Source organism: Myripristis murdjan, chromosome 24 (assembly GCF_902150065.1).
Source record: "Myripristis murdjan chromosome 24, fMyrMur1.1, whole genome shotgun sequence".
Taxonomy (NCBI): domain Eukaryota; kingdom Metazoa; phylum Chordata; class Actinopteri; order Holocentriformes; family Holocentridae; genus Myripristis; species Myripristis murdjan.
The window spans coordinates 31,574,598-31,591,810 of record NC_044003.1 but is presented as its reverse complement, the minus strand read 5'-3'; the positions used below and the strand labels follow the sequence as shown (position 1 = coordinate 31,591,810).

General features: G+C 38.7%; 1 protein-coding gene across 2 annotated transcripts; it reads left to right on the top strand.

The window, feature by feature from the left end:
• The first annotated feature begins 201 nt into the window (after positions 1 to 201).
• Positions 202 to 16,632, top strand: blk (BLK proto-oncogene, Src family tyrosine kinase). Of its 2 annotated transcripts, none has more exons than XM_030047596.1 (14): positions 202 to 282; positions 1,801 to 1,881; positions 2,043 to 2,127; positions 2,308 to 2,338; positions 2,718 to 2,811; positions 2,930 to 3,028; positions 3,666 to 3,769; positions 3,904 to 4,059; positions 5,230 to 5,382; positions 5,574 to 5,753; positions 6,670 to 6,746; positions 12,108 to 12,258; positions 15,695 to 15,826; positions 16,036 to 16,632. In XM_030047596.1, the coding sequence occupies exons 2-14, from the start codon at positions 1,847 to 1,849 to the stop codon at positions 16,236 to 16,238; spliced, it is 1,500 nt and encodes a 499-aa protein (XP_029903456.1). In that variant the 5' UTR covers positions 202 to 282; positions 1,801 to 1,846; the 3' UTR covers positions 16,239 to 16,632. The 2 variants fall into 2 exon arrangements, with proteins under 2 accessions (XP_029903456.1, XP_029903455.1); XM_030047595.1 differs by having other exon boundaries at positions 1,798 to 1,881.
• Positions 16,633 to 17,213: the final 581 nt, after the last annotated feature.

Sequence of the window (17,213 nt, the reverse complement as noted above, 5' to 3'; positions counted from 1 at the left end):
CACTATCTACTCAAACTGAATGGAGCCCCAGAGGGCAGGCAGGCCCTGCACATCACCGTACCTCTGTGAGCGAGCGAGCGAGCAAGCAAGAGAGCGAGAGAGAGAGAGAGAGAGAGAGAGAGAGAGAGAGAGAGAGAGAGAGAGAGAGAGAGAGAGAGGCAATGAGAACATGAGTGAGTGAGAGCAAAGCAAAAGAGAGACTGGCAGCCAGTCGGGTTTTCAATAAGGAAACTGCAGAGATCTGGATTACTTTTACTGACAGAAGCTTGGACAAAGTTTAAGGTATTTACACAAAGTTCATCTCACATCACATTCAAACAGAGGTGCATGTATTATAATGTTGTAATGATTAAATGAGGAAAAAAACACCTTGTAAACTGCAACATTTGAAAAAACTAATTTTTAATTAATGATTTTTTTTTTTTTTTTTTAAATAATATTTTGGTCAGGTAAAAAAAAAAAAAAAAGTCAAAAGTCAAATGCCTGACAAAGTTCCACACTGATACATTTTTATAAATGTGTTACAAAGTCACGCAGTAAATATTAGTCATGACTGGTGGTAATGGTAAAATGTCAGCAGCTCATTTAGAGAGGCTGTTGAGATAAAATGATAAACCATATAATTTAGTATATAATCAATAATATTACTGATTCCATAATGTCAGTCTCAACAACACACCTTTCTGTCATAATACTTAAATACATAATTATACTAAATATGTCAAAAGTTATTGTGATAAAATTAATGAACAAATATTAATTTAGATGTAAACCATATAATAATAATATAACAGTTACAAGAATATTTCCTGTGTGTGCATGTGTATGGGTGTGGGTTTGCTGGTAAGTAAAAGTATTCATATGGACTACTAAAAATAATTTGTGGTATATCAAATAGAACTGTCAGCTTTTGCATCTTCCATTCTATCGTCAGTTCAGTAATTGTACAAAAAACATACCAATTTAATAACATATCATGTGCTGTCTATCAGGCACCAAAATGCCTGATAGACATGATGTCATGTCATGATGTTTACTGTATGTCCTTGATGTACTTGATTATTTCATAGCAAAACGGAAGCATGATCTTTTTTATAGGTTCCTTATAAAGATAGGAGTTATCTGGCTGGAAAAAGTCAGCTCATGAACAAATTCATTTGGTCTGACCACAGTGCAGTCAAAGCAGTCCAAGCCTCCTGCCCTCAGGGGATTTGTTTGTATAGGACGTTGTTAGAAGTCATGACATTTCAACTTGCCAATTTGCATGGACAGCCATAAACTTCTGCTTCCTCATAGAACACATTAATCTCTTTAAGCTGCCAAACACTGAAATGCTGCTGGCAAAGCAGTTTTAGGCAGGCTGTTAGGACTGTTTTCCCTGTTGTTTAGTTCAGTAATGTTTTGTTTTGAAATTCATTAACCATCTCACTAAAATTATAAGGACACAATCATGAAGTAATTACATAATTACCATGTATGATTCCATCATGCAGCCATGAACAACATGCAGCACAAAGTCCACCATTAATGCAAAACAAAAGGCTTTTCACACTGAAGAGTTTACTGCAACTTAACAGCTACTTTTGCCACCACTATTTCAGTTCTGATACCATGTATCTGTGTCATCTTTATTTGCCAATCTTACACCATAAAGCAACAAACATAGTCATTTTCCACTTCCTCTTATGAGAGTCATTTTTTTTTTGGTGCACTTATCACCTAGAGCTAAACATAAAAGGTGACTTTCCAAAGAGTGGATTCAGAAATTCTAAATTGAGTTTCATTCATTTTTGGCAGCAGGCATGAGCGTAGAGAGCAGGCACCGTAGTGGGAGGAGTGGAGACTAATGCCAGTTTCTGTGAAGCTAGTCTGCTTTATCAGGTAAGAGCTTAACTGGAATTAGTATGAGTATGAGGCGGTGTTTGATCATGTGTAATGACCTGCACCGCATTATGTGCTGAGGAAATCTTGTTAGTGTGGCATAATAAATGGTGGCGTGTCATAACTCACAAAAAGTAGAATCATTTCCACTATGCGTTCAGGATGGGTTGCACTTGCAGTGGACAGAAACAGCTGAAAGATTCTCAAACGTTCTACAAAGGGACCCCCAACTTACCTAATAGCACAGTAAGTAAACAGTCGGCAACTCCTTCACTCACATTCAATATTAACATAAAGAAAGTATGTCAACAGATACACGGAAGTTTATGCTACATTTTTCAGTATGATTTGGATCTGATTTAAAACTATTTTTTGTTGACTTTTTTTTTTATTTTAATATTTGTTCTTTTTACCCCTATTTCTCAGGCACAGAGTGGCCACACTCGTTCAGATAATGGTAATAACACCACACCTAAATATTTACTCAACAGTAAAATGACCTGGTTTATGCAGTTGTGTACAGAGAAGCGGAGTGAGGGGAGGCAACATTTAGTGATCAAAATCTCTTTGTATGAGAGTTCCTCTCTCTTCTTCTGATGATGAAAGATTACTTAAGAATGCTCTCATGCCACATGCAATATGAAGAGAACAGTGTCCTCACTAAACCTTGCATGTATTTGTATCTTTGTACTGAACACCTTTGAGCCCTGGTCACAATACTACATCCTAAATAGTAGCTTAATATAAATGTTGAAATACTTTATGTCAAATCTACATGATATTATCATTAACATGTCCCGCCTTTTGAAATAAATATTCACTGTGTTTGCCTTTAGATGACAGTGTGGTGGTTGCACAGTATGACTTCAAGCCGATCAATGACAGCGATCTAGCATTCAAAAAGGGAGAGAGACTTAAGGTTTTGCAGGAGTATGTAGTTTCTTTTCTAAATCTTCTTCACTTCATTCAGCAATACTGAAAACAAACTAATGCAAATAATAATTTTATATGCATTGTGACTCCAACATTATCTTTGTCGTGTTTGCAGAAATGGGGAGTGGTGGCTGGCTAGATCCTTGATGACGGGAGATGAGGGCTTCATACCTTGTACTTATGTGGCCAGAGCAGACACACTAGAAGTAGAAAAGTAAGCAATGTGAAGACACTGTGAAGACACCAGCACAAACCCAAATACAGTTTTAAAGGACCACATCAGTGATTTTGAATGTTTGGCGCATTTACTGCAGTTGACACACATTTTTCATGTCAACAAACCATATTGCCAGTCATGCAGGAGTAAGTATACAACATATAATCAATAAATCAATCAATTAAGTTGAAATACTCACCTAATAATGCTCTGTTTCTGTGGCCAACAAAGTTGTCACCATTCACAAACCACAGAACTGATAATAACTGTAAAGCAAAAATTTCCCTGGGGACTATTTTCTGATGGAGGGACTGTTTCACTCCTTCCAGTTTCAAGTCATCAAAACACAACAGTGCTGCTGCTTTTAGGAAAACTAATGTAGAGGACTTACGGTGATGGAATACTGGTGTGAAGAAAATTTGAAGTCTCTGAAAGTTCATTTTCAAATCGTAGCTTTAGGAAAAGATTAGCAGAAATGTGAAGTTTATTCATTTTGGATACATTGTGCTAAACAATCAGGCAAAATCACCTGTATGGTCCTTTAAATGAAACTGTGCCAAAAATATATATTTTTGTCCACAAAAGAAACAAAACGATTCAGGAAAAAAAGTTATATGACTTCTCTCTCTTGCAGGTGGTTTTTCAAGAACATAAGCAGGAGAGAGTGTGAACGAATGCTTTTGGCCCCGGGGAATAAACCAGGTGCTTTTCTGGTACGGGAGAGTGAGACCACCAAAGGTAATTGTCTTAACTCTCTCGCTCTTATCACCCTCCGACAGTTGAACAAATATGTCTCAAAACTCAATCGTCTCTTCAGAGTTAAAGTGTTAAATCCTTTATGTACCTGTACAATGGACTTGTTTCTCCCCCAGGGGCCTTCTCATTGTCAATCAGAGACTCTGTAAGAGAGTCAGAGCAGGGAGATGTGGTCAAACACTACAAGATACGCTGCCTGGACAACGGTGGCTACTACATCTCCCCTTCCAGCACATTCTCCTCCCTGCAGGAGCTGGTTAAATACTACACCCGTGAGTAACCACTGTTCAACAAACTCTACGCTTTAAAACAATATCAATTTAAAAAGCGGAGCACCTTGTACAGCTGAATTCAAACTGTATACAAGTTTCAGAATGTTATTGGAGTAACAGGATAGTATAATGAATTTGTTTCATGGGCCCCTATCTTCAGAACACAACTGTGAGTGGTAAGTCATCTCCACCAAGTTAAGACCCCTGTGATGTTCTGCGCATTTCCTGTGCACAACGAGCGCTAATCTTTTCGCTCCTGTGAATAAACCACAAACAGACCAAATCTCTTTCTTGGCTCTCAAGTCACAGCAGCGAAAAGAAGCTAAAGTGCAAGCACAGCCCTTGCAGAATGAGTTAATGAACTAGAGTTTAACACATAAGAAGCATTACTGTGGGTGTTACCTGTTTCAAACCATTTCAGGTGATTACCTCTTGAAGCTCATCGAGAGAATGCCTAGAGTGTGCAAAGCAGTAATCAGAGCAAAGGGTGGCTATTTTGAAGAAACTAGAATATAAAACATGTTTTCAGTTATTTCACCTTTTTTTGTTAAGTACATAACTCCACATGTGTTCATTCATAGTTTTGATTCCTTCAGTTAGAATCTACAATGTAAATAGTCATGAAAATAAAGAAAATACATTGAATGAGAAGGTGTGTCCAAACTTTTGGCCTGTACTGTAGATATATCTATATATACATATATACATATATGTGTGTGTGTGTGTGCAGGGGCACCGCCAGGAATTTTGGGCCCCATGAAAAAAATGTATATATTTACTCGATTTTGGTTTAATAATTTTATATTAGTTTTTACCTATTTTTTGGGGCCCCTGTCAGGCAAGGGCCCTTGGAATTGTCCTAACTTTTCCCCCATATACGGCGCCCCTGTGTGTGTGTGACTATTATTGAACTCAAGATCGTACACAGGCAAATGTTTTATTAAACTTCCACATTGCTTTAAATGTACTGCAAGTGCTTTTCCCCTTGTAGCCATTTTGCTGGAAGCTCTGCTATAAGTACAACATGAAAAAACAATAAATACATAAATAACCAACTGGTTTCATTTGATCATATTGTTGTTTTTTTGGGGATGTTTTGGAGTACTGCCAGCTGAGGTTTGTCATGGCTTTCCTCGCCGTTACATTTGTGTTTGTTGTGTCTGAATGCAGGAACAGCAGATGGTTTGTGTCAGCGGCTGAACGCCCCTTGTAAGTCCATGTCTCCCCAGTGTCCATGGGCACAGGATGAATGGGAAATTCCTCGGGAGACGCTGAAAATGGTGAAGAAACTGGGGGCTGGGCAGTTTGGAGAAGTGTGGATGGGTGAGAGACAACTACCATTACTTTCTGTCACCTTCTTCCACAGTTTTTACTGAAGGCAAAGATATTGCCATTGGTGTAAAATGATAATGAAGAGCTTATACTCCACGGCACACACCAAACTCCATTTAAAGTTGATTGTACATTTACCTGGGACATGCAGTGAGTAAAGTGCACCATTTAACCTCTTACAGGTTACTATAAGAACAGGCAGAAGGTTGCTATCAAGACCTTGAAAGAGGGCACCATGGAGCCTGAGGCGTTTCTCCAGGAGGCCAACCTGATGAAGCAGCTGCAGCATGACAGACTGGTGCGCCTGCACGCGGTGGTCACCAAGGAGCCCATCCTCATCGTCACTGAGTTCATGTGCAATGGTGAGGGGAAGGGTATTTTGGTGACTTAAAACTGAGCAGGAATGTGACCTTAACAGTGATTTTTCTGGTGTGCTAGCAGAAGTTAAAAATTGTGAGCAAACCTTGCCTAATATAAAGACTGAACTCGGTTCAGTCTTTATATTTATATTATATTTATATTTATATTTATATTTTATATACGGTTCGTTACACTCAGTTCAGTTTGACATTGCCCCCACTCTAAACGTTTTCCATGGGGGAGGGGAATCGATTTTCCATAACCAATCACTAGAGAGCGATGTATCCAAGTCAAATCATTTATAGCTAGAAAAAATTTTAAACTCCTGCTTAGCTTTCATATTGTTGATCCTTATAGTAAGAACTCAAAACTTGCCTTAACTAGTTGTGAGAGAGAATAAAATAAATTGAAAATATACACATGGCTTCTAAAGCAATTAAATATGCCTAATGTATTACTTATTATTACATACAGATGAAGACAATTATATGTGCATCACGAATACAAAAACAAAAGGAACAAGGAACAAAGACAAGAACAATATCATTAAGGACGTGAGGGGTTAGAAAAACTAACTCTGTCCGTGAACAGAATTACAACAGAATTGTAAAGAATGCAACTAATGATGTTAAATATATAATGAGTTGCAAATGTACTGTACTATGCGTGCATGTTTGTTCAGACATATTTCCAAGTGCCTGTTGTGTGTGTACATGTGGTGTGTGTGGGTGCTGAGGATGGGTATGTGGGTGTTAGGGCTGGGACTGACAAGGCAGAATATTTGGTTGCTGTCCATGCCACATGTGCTTGACTTATTCAAGTGTAAGCGGAACTGTAAGCTAGATGTTAAAAATGTCATGCTTCACCTTATATTTGGCATTCTGAGAGATGACGTGCCTTTCCTTCCTTCATTTGCAGGAAGCCTTCTGGACTTTCTGAAGACTGATGAGGGCAAGAAACTGAAGCTAGCCAAGCTGATAGACATGTCGGCGCAGGTGGGAAACTTCTCTGTTAGTCAGTACAATGCAAACATGAAAAAAATATAAAATACAATAAAAATTAAAACAAACATTTTGAATTCCACACACTCAAGTGTATTCACACATTATCACAGGAAATGTCTCTTGTGGTTTGATGCAATACCAAGGGACAGCTGTTTCCCAGAAAACTGGCCGCAGAAGCTCTTAGAAAGTAGAAACAGTTTTTTCCACTTTGTGCTATACCAAAGCCAGTCAGGGCTTCCGTAATTCATGCTATATGAAGTTATTTTTAACCACTACTCATTTTTGTATGCACAAATAGTTTTGTATCTGCTGTCACCTGTGTTCAAAGTTGGCATCCCTACAGAGAATGTGGTCTATTTATAGATGGGCTACAGTAGGACAGTTGTGAGAGCGTTTGAAGGGTGTGCTGTGACAACACAATGACAATACACATGGAAACTGTCAGCACTAACTGTGCGGTTTCTGAAGCAGCGTCTTTTTTTCTGGTTTGAAAGCCTTGCCCCCTGTGTCAATTATTAACATCCGGACAGGAAATCACGTTGTATTTTCCATGTACAGTATGCAACCCCCCCGCCCCACCCCCCAAAGGACAGCACAGTTTAGTTTCCTGAGTGTTGGTTGGCACTTCCTGTTAAACTCAGTTTGCTGATCTGCACATACTGTACACTAATATACATGCCCTAGTGAAAAAATAATGTATTTAAGTCGATTTCGAGTGCATTGAAAGTACATTCATTTTATACTTTCATCAATTTTGACTGTATTTTTTATTGTTAAATTTAAGAAACATAAACACCCTTCAACATAAACAACAGAAAGACATACAAAACAGAAAAATCCCACCCCAAAGCAACAACTGACCTGCAAGCTGCAATATGTAAAAATTAAATTGATTTGTATTGAATAAAATCTAAAATGACTAATAATAATAACAACAAGAACTACAATGATAATAATGACAATATAAAACTGAGTCAAAAAGAATACAAAAGTTCTACTACAAAGGACTTTAAAGAGTTGTTGACCCATAGGCCAGCAAGATCCTGCAGACCCTTGGAAATCCCTGTGCAGGTCAGGGTTCAGTGCCCGTGGAGCCCAAACAGAAACAACAGAGGGAATGCTCAAATATTTCCTCACATCCCTCCAGACCAGTAGTGTGTTATAAACAATTGAATTACTGTCAAGACCATTTATCTGGTCTATCTGGTTTGGTGAAGGGGAGGGATTTAAGCCTTCTGGGATAATATGCTAGAGACTCAAGACCAATCCAAAAAGAATCCTTCCTATCCATAAAGCAATTCGCCATCATTTTAAGTTGTGCTGACCAATAACAAATGATTTAAGTCAGGAGTGACCAATGCTATCAAATGCTCTTCTACTATATTTTTAGCCTGTTAAACACTATTATCATAATAATGCAGTTAAAGCACACTTCTTCATTTTTTTTCTTCTTCACACTTCTTCATTTTTAACATGCTGCACAAACGCCATACTTAAATGTGTATTTTGAAGTATATTTTAATAAAGCAGTGTTAAAAAAAAAAAGATGTCCAAATTATATCCTTAACACTACTTAACCATAAAATATTAACAATTATTTTTCAGTTAATCAGTTAGTTAATGATGCACTAAAAGTATACTTTACCTTTGTGGAAAAAGACTGAAATTCATTATTGGTATGCTACAACACACTAAAATGTAGTACTATTAAAAAGTGTACTTACAGTGTGTTAAAATAATGACAATTTTTTAAATACTTATCACATTTAATTTGCATTAAAATGGTACAAAAGTTTAACTTTAATTGTATTAAGCGCACTTGACTGTCTTAAAATGGAACTATTTTATATGTTATACATAAGTATACTTAATATACCGCAAACATTACTTCTAAATGTATGATCACAAGTTTTTGCAATTAAAACACATATAAAAATATAATTACTCTTAGAGTTTACATAAAATGTAACACAAATAGATTACAACAGTGAGTTAGTAGTATATTCATACATACTGCTTAAACTTTTCAGTTAACTTTAGGTGCAACTGAATACTACTGGAATGTATTACAAGGGAGACTTTGAAGTGTGCTTCTATATACACTGCTTGGCCAAAAAAAAAAAAAAAAAGTCACCACCTGGATTTAACTAAGCAAATAGGTAAGAGCCTCCTATTGGATAATTACTGCATGGGCGATTATCTTTCAGCTGGCAACAAGTTGTTTAACCCCAACTGATGCAATGAGTAGCTTCTCATTTCTTAAACAACCATGTCGAAAGACACATCCCGTGGTTGTGGAAAAGATGTTAGTCTGTTTGAGAAGGGTCAAATCATTGGCATGCATCAAGCAGAGAAAACATCAAAGGATTGAGAACATCTAAATTGGGTTAAGAACTGTCCAATGCATTATTAAAAACTGGAAGGATAGACCAGATTTACCCTGTTCCAGAGTGATGGGCGCATCAGGGTAGGAAGAGAGGCAGATGACGTGATGCACCCACAGGGGCGGATCTAGACAAATATTCATGGGGTGGCAAGAGGGTGGCATGGAGACTTTAAGTGGTGGCAGAAATATATATGCTGATTTAATACCAAACGATCACATATATCAGTATTTGCTTGGAAAACCCCCAAATGAGGATATTTTAACTCAAAAACATTCTATTATTGTGGTACATGAGTAAAGCATTGAATAGAAAACCCAAAGGTAGCATTAGAAATATTTATTTATTTATTTATTTATCAACCCCTTAAATAGTGGGAGTGTCATCTTTTGCTGCATTTACTTGCACTCGGACATTTGAGTCTCGTAACAGCGAGTTTCCGAACAGCCACAATTAAAAAATAAATAAATAAATTGGGGTGGCAACTAGGGTGGCAAGGCATTTTTCTAGGGTGGCAGCTGCCACCCCCTGTCACCCCCTAGAACCGCCTATGTGCACCCATCATGCCTAGTGCCTACTGTACAAGCCTGTGGGGGCAGTGCTATGATCTGGGGTTGCTGCAGGTGGTCAGGTCGAGGTTCAGCAACATTATGTGCCCAAAGAATGAGGTCAGCTGACTACTGGAATATACTGAATGACCAGGTGATTCCATCAATGGATTTTTTCTTCCCTGATGGCACGGGCATATTCCAAGATGACAATGCCTGGATTCATGGGGCTCAAATTGTGAAAGAGTGGTTCAGGGAGCATGAGACACCATATTCACACATGGATTGGCCACCATAGAGTCCAGACCTTAACCCCATTGAGAATCTTTGGGATGTGCTGGAGAAGGCTTTGCGCAGTGGTCCGACTCTCCCATCATCAATACAAGATCTTGGTGAAAAATGAATGCGACACTGGACGGAAATAAATCTTGTGACATTGCAGAAGCTTATCGAAACAATGCCACAGCGAATGTGTGCCGTAATCAAAGCTAAAGGCGGTCCAACGAAATATTACAGTGTGTGACCTTTTTTTTTTCATGGCGACTTTTTTTTTTGGCCAGGCAGTGTATATAAACATGAGCCAATCCCAGCATGTGCACTGTAGGGCTAAAGGCAGGGAGACAGCCCTGTGATCACACCTGAATGTGTGTGTGTCACAAACACATTCAAGTGCAGCTGTGTCTAAGGAGAGTCCAACTCTGATGGTTAATGTTTATTACCCTAAGTCCATTACTCTAAGGCCTTAGGGTAATAAAACATTACTGTAAGTCCTTTCTTGTCATACTGCTTTTACTATAGTTTTTTTTTTTTCACTAGGGTGTACATAAACAGAAATGTGCACACTAGAGTGTGGTTTAGGATACATATTTTTGCCTGAACCTGACCCGAGACGGGAGCATAGTGACCGAGTCTGACCTGAACCGAATAGGCATTTTTCTTTTTTTGTGTCTGAACCTGAAGTGAGCCCTCCATCCATCCTCCATGACTAGGTTACATACTGCCTGAAGTAACCTACCTGTTGCCTTAAGTGCCATCATGTAAACTCCAGCACGACAACACATAGTCCAGTAATTTTAGGCCAAAATTGGGGTCAACCTAGGACAAATTGCAAGAGAAGCAAACTCAACTGATTTTGTATCCTCAGTTTGTCCTGAGTGAGGGAAAAAAAGTCCCAAGTAATCCCATTTGTGGAAAGTTTTGAAAATCACCTCTATATGACCATATAATACCAAAAAACACTGTTTTTAACACACAGGGGAAAGGGGTTCAAAATTTTACTTTCAGATATCACTATAAAAATTCACACGTTGATTACACACACAAAGACAAGAAAAAAAGTCAATTACAAGTTCTTTGAGTTATTCTGTTTACACATGCATATCACACATTATCTGATTTGATATGCGCTAATAAGGAATATAAGAAATAAATGCCAGAAGAGACATTTAAACAGTGAATTAAAAGGTTACTATATATATAGTAACCTTGAATTAAAAGGTTACTATATAACAGTGAATTAAAAGGTTACTATATATATAGTAACCTTTTAATTCACTGTTACAGTATATAGTAACCTTTTAATTCAGTGGAAGTTACTATATATATAGGAACCTTTTAATTCACTGTTACAGTATATAGTAACCTTTTAATTCACTGTTATATAGTAACCTTTTAATTCAAGGTTACTATATATATAGTAACCTTTTAATTCACTGTTTAAATATCTCTTCTGGCATTTATTCCTTATATTCCTTATTAGCGCATATCAAATCAGATAATGTGTGATATGCATGTGTAAACAGAATAATTCAAAGAACTTGTAATTGACTTTTTTTCTTGTCTTTGTGTGTGTAATCAACTTGTGAATTTTTATAGTGATATCTGAAAGTAAAATTTTGAACCCCTTTCCCCTGTGTGTTAAAAACAGTGTTTTTTGGTAATATGTGGTCATAAATAGGTGATTTTCAAAACTTTCCACCAATGGGATTTCTTGGGACTTTTTTTTCCCTCACTCTGGACATACTGAGGATACAAACTCAGTTGAGTTTTTTTTCTCTTGCAATTTGTCCTAGGTTTTTTCATAAAATGACTGGACTTACAGGTGGATGCCCAGAACAGACAGCACATCCATCATTTTTCACTTAAATAACGCTGATGTGGCCTAACCCAAACATAATTTCTAAATTTTTGCCCAAACCCACCCAACCTGTCAGGGCTCGGGTCATGCATCCACACTCTGGTGCACACACATAGCTAGTTGTTGAATGTGCTGTACTTAGCTACGTGCTGTACATAAATAAGAACACATCCACACATACTGTATAAGTGATGGCTACATACACACAGTTTATATATTCCATGTGAATGCTTGCAAAGCAACATCTTTCAAATGTGTTCTTCTCTAACTCTCCTTGTGACAGATAGCTGAGGGCATGGCTTACATTGAGAAGAAGAACTACATCCACCGAGACCTACGTGCAGCCAACATACTGGTCAGTGAGACGCTGCACTGCAAGATAGCAGACTTTGGCCTGGCCAGGATCATAGAGTCAGAGTACACGGCCCAAGAAGGTATAGTGCACAGGAATGAAAGCATATTAATTGAATAAGAATTCCAGCTGTTAAAAATCTTAACCCAATGTCACCCTCTCACCCGTTTGCAGTATTGATATGATATCTTATACATAAGTGGGGCCCGCGGTTCTTATCTGAACACTCACAATAATATACTGTCAATCTGATACACCTGGTATAACCAAGTGTAAGAGGAATACTACCTCAGCTAAGGCATATCAAATTGTTCCAAGGGAATTTTTATCAATCCACAGGATATGTAATTATGCCTTGTTCTAGTCCATGGCGCATTGCAGAATGCTAAATTACCACACAAATGAGCATCATCAAAACTCAAATCAGGCTATATTGTGTAATACATTGATGATATATTTATAGCAGACTAGATATTGTCTGGAATTTGGATATCATATCATAATATGATGTAGGTGTTGTCTCTCCCTGGTTTTAAAGGCTACATTACAGTAAACTTTATGGACTGTTCCAGCTGCTCGGTGTTTGCTTCTATCTGCTTGGTCATCATACAGTATCAAGATGACTAATGATTGTTTATCAAAAATCTTGTGTGAATAGTTTATGAAAGCACCAAAAGTGCTTCAGTGACTTTACCATCATAAATCTACAGGACCATAAGAAAGTAAGCAACATTCTGCAGCGCCCAGCTCTAGCTTTAAGGATGAGGGAAAGTAGGCGAGTCATCAGGATTTTTAACCTCATAAACAGTGGCCAGATACTTGGCCAACACAGCAGTGGATATATTGCCTCTGCTTAGGGCAGGAGTAGACAACCATGTGCTGTGGAGAGCCGAGAGGCTGCAGGTTTTCATTCCAACCAAAAACTACAGTGGGTGATTTCACTGATTACCTCACTTTCAAACAGAGATGAAGAACTAATCAGTGAAATCACCCACTGTAATTTTTGGTTGGAATGAAAACCTGCAGACTCCTGGTTCTCCATGGAATATGGTTGCCTGCCCCTTGGCTTAGGGTTTAAGTCTGGCTGGCCCTGCTGGTGGACTGGCAGTTGCCATGGCCCGCTCAGTTGTCCAGCCACTCTCATCATAAAATATAAGATTGCTACCAAACCAATGCCACAAGGGTGCTACAAAGCAAATGCCACCAACAAGCTAATGCTTACTCGGCTAATTTAGGCTAAAAACCAAAGCTACTTCGGGCCTTCATTTGTATGCTTCCTGCTCATCCACAACCAGTCACTGCTACTTAACTGCCTGCTTCAAGCCCTGTATGTGGATGCATGATCCACCTAACAGGGATAGCACTGCTCTGCCTACAAGTCCTCCACAACTTACCTGCACAGGGAAGACTCTTTCCCCACCTCGCTGCTGGATCAGAATACCTGAGCACTTTGCTTAGAAAGGCTTCATTCATCTACAAAACTCCAAATTTGACATTATTTAAGGAACGGGCTCAAGATTCTTAAAATGACCAGCTGCCTTCCCAAATCCTTTGCCATTTGCCAATCTTGCCACGCCCTTAGCTGCCCTGCAACATGTCTGCCTATAAAATGCCTTCCCTCCCGACCTTTTTTTCTACAAATTTAAGCTTATTTCTGTCTTTATTATCTCAGTTGTCTGTTTTCAGCTGCTGCTGTTAGACACCTAAGCACTTGGTTATGTCTCCAGGAGTACCCTCCCTGAAACAGACCGAACACAACGGACGTTATCACCTTCACCAAGATTTTGGTTAGAAGGCACATAATAAATTGCACCAAGGACGACTCAAATGGTGCTTTCTACTTTCATCCCCTGCAGTTTCTTCTTCTCTAGATACAATTTATGTCTACATTTTCCCAATTTATGCACAGGCCCTGTCAGTATATTTCATCTACAACCCTGCTGCACCCCTGTATGTCGATTCAAAGCTTCCAAAGGTAACTGTAGAGTGGGTGGAATATTGACGCAAATTTGAACTCAAAAAACTTTCCCACCCTTGACACCCAGTAGCCTACCTACTCTAAGTCCCTCCCAGTCCCACTCCGGGACTCAGCTGCCAATGGCATTGGGGGAATAAGAATTGGCGAGCAGACTCCCTTCACTGCCATTTTGTAGCTACGGAAACGGTTAGGGTTAGAAGTAAGTTAAAGTACCATAGCTACAGCAGGCTCATTAAAGTTTATCCGGGGAGCGGAAGTGAGCAGGCATAGCAGCAGTGCATGGTGAGAGCGCACAAGACATTATCAGGCTGAGGTTGCAACGCTTCCTCGATTTGATTGGTTGTTTGATTCATACCGAACAGATTTTACCAAATGAGAATACAGCCCCAGGAACAGCCCACAAGACTGATTTTTTTTTTCTCAGTGCATTTAGTTTGGTTCAGGCCAATGAATATTGGTGTCAAATTGTCAAGGAAGAAAAATCTTTAAATCTTTAAAATCCTATACTAGAGAATGAATCCTTATCCCTGTCTTTAAAGCTTCACTACTAAAACACTGTGGAACTCCAAGGCACTAACATACACACTGATCAACCTCTCTAGCTTCCCCGCCTTTGATGATGGTATCTGATATCCTGTCACAGGCCACATGTGTCAAGGCAGCAGTACAAATTGTAAACTCTTTTAAGGGAAGGAACTAAACATTTTCAGCTTGCCTGGTAACTTTGATCTCTCTGAGTCTTCACTGCCGTTTTGGTTGCCGCCTTATCTCCTGAATGTGCACCTTATCGTTCAGATTTTACTCGTACTACCTTCCCATTGAAAATGAAAGGGTATAACATCAAGTCAAATAAATGACGTTTACTTGAGAAGAGATTATATTACTGTCATATATTTCCATGTTCTGTTGGAACTTTGAAGCTCATCTCTCTTTGTATCTCATCTGATTTTTTTTTTAAATGTCAGAAAAAAACAACATTTCTGTGTATGGCAAATTATTAATTTGCCTTTCCCACACAAGCTGCACACATTCTGCATGCACCCAGCCGCCCACACATTTTCCTTTCACCACCCAGTATAAAATAAAAATCACAAAATAGTATGATAGTTATTAGCATTGAAGAGACATTAAATATAATACATTACACAATATTAAATGTGTTTACAACAACATAATAGTGCATTAATGAAGCCATAGAGATGGTATGTAACACAGATTTAAGTATTTTATATGCTAGGGAGATTTTCACCCAAGTACCCAAACAGTAAATTGTATATGAGAGTCACTGTTCCTTTTTTCAGACAAAAATTAAGGTAGTAGATGTTTATTTTTTACCTTGACATTTACATTAATTTTTGTCTGAAAAAAGGAACAGTAACTCTCATGTGAAAAAAGTAGACAAAATGAACCTTTTCGAACGAGTAAATTGTATACTTATAAGACTTTTCCATGGTTAACACACACTGGAATAAAGCCAACGTTGAATGTCACCTAATTTCTTCTACTCTCTGCTACTATTCTCTCAACATCTGATGTCCAGGAGCTAAGTTCCCCATCAAATGGACCGCTCCAGAGGCAATCAATTTTGGCACTTTCAGCATCAAGTCTGACGTCTGGTCCTTTGGGGTCCTCCTGACAGAAATAGTCACCTACGGAAGAACACCTTACCCAGGTACAGGAAAAGGACATAAGACAGAAAAATACATAAAACTAAATATTAACATTACAATGTATATACAAATTTTATACTGACATACTGGATTTAGAAGCAATGTACACGTTGTAGAGTTAAAAGAAGAAAAGTTTAAATATGCAAGAAAATATCATGAATTAGAATCAATGAAAAACTCACACTGGCCATATTTCCTTTTCCCCGACTAGGGATGACGAACCCAGAGGTGATCAGAAGCCTGGACAGGTCGTACAGGATGTCCTGCCCCAATAACTGTCCTGAGGAGCTCTATGACCTCATGATGTCCTGCTGGAAGGAGAAGCCTGAGGAGAGGCCCACGTTTGAGTATTTGCAGGCGACTCTCAATGACTTCTTCATTGCCACTGAGGGACAATATGAGATGCAGCCTTAATTTTTAAAATAAATATTTGCCCTTGAACCCCAGTGGGAAAATCATGTCATAAAAGCAGATGAAACCTGCATGGATATAGAGCATCAATATGGATGACATGATTTTTTAACAGGTTTTCAGCCAGTGTCAAAAGGAAAGCCTTGGAACTTTTATGGAACTGAACTTTATCTTAAGATCCTGACTTTTGCATTGGATGGGCTCCCTTGTTGACGGTCAACTGATATCAAGAGAATGAAGGAGACAGAATGAAAAGTGATTACCAGTGGATAAACAGAAATATGGATGTACAAGTACTTGCATGTGTAGATCATGCAAACAAACATTTGGACCTGATGAAGTCAGCAAAGGTACAGTTGTATAGACTTTTGCATGGTACAGAAATGACAAACCTGAGAATATACACTACTCACAAAAAGTTAGGGATATTCGGCTTTCGGGTAAAATTTCAGGATGAACCTAAAATGCATTATAACCTTTACAGGTGAACTTAATGTGACCTTCTGTAAACTTTTGAATGCACATGTCCAACTGTTCAATGTTTCAGTACCTTTTGCACAAGTTGCTGTTCTCTAACAAGGAGTTTAACGGCAAAATTCACACCAGGTGTTTGATGCTCCAGCTCATCGAGGTCATATCATTAGGGAACGGCTGCTGGAGACTGGGGTACCTCAAATGGAGTGGCCTGCACTTTCTCCAGACCTGAATCCCATAGAAAACCTATGGGATCAGCTGAGTGGCCGTGTAGAGGCTCGGAGCTCTGTACCCCAGAACCTCAATGTCCTGAGGGCCGCCCTTCAAGAAGAGTGGGATGCCATGCCTCAGCAGACAATAAGTCGACTTGTGAACAGCATGAGACGTCGTTGTCAAGCTGTAATTGATGCTCAAGGGCACATGACAAGTTATTGACACTGACATTTTTTGTTGTGGTATACCCACCACTGTTGTTGGCTTTTGTTTCAAGAAATTGTTTGAGAT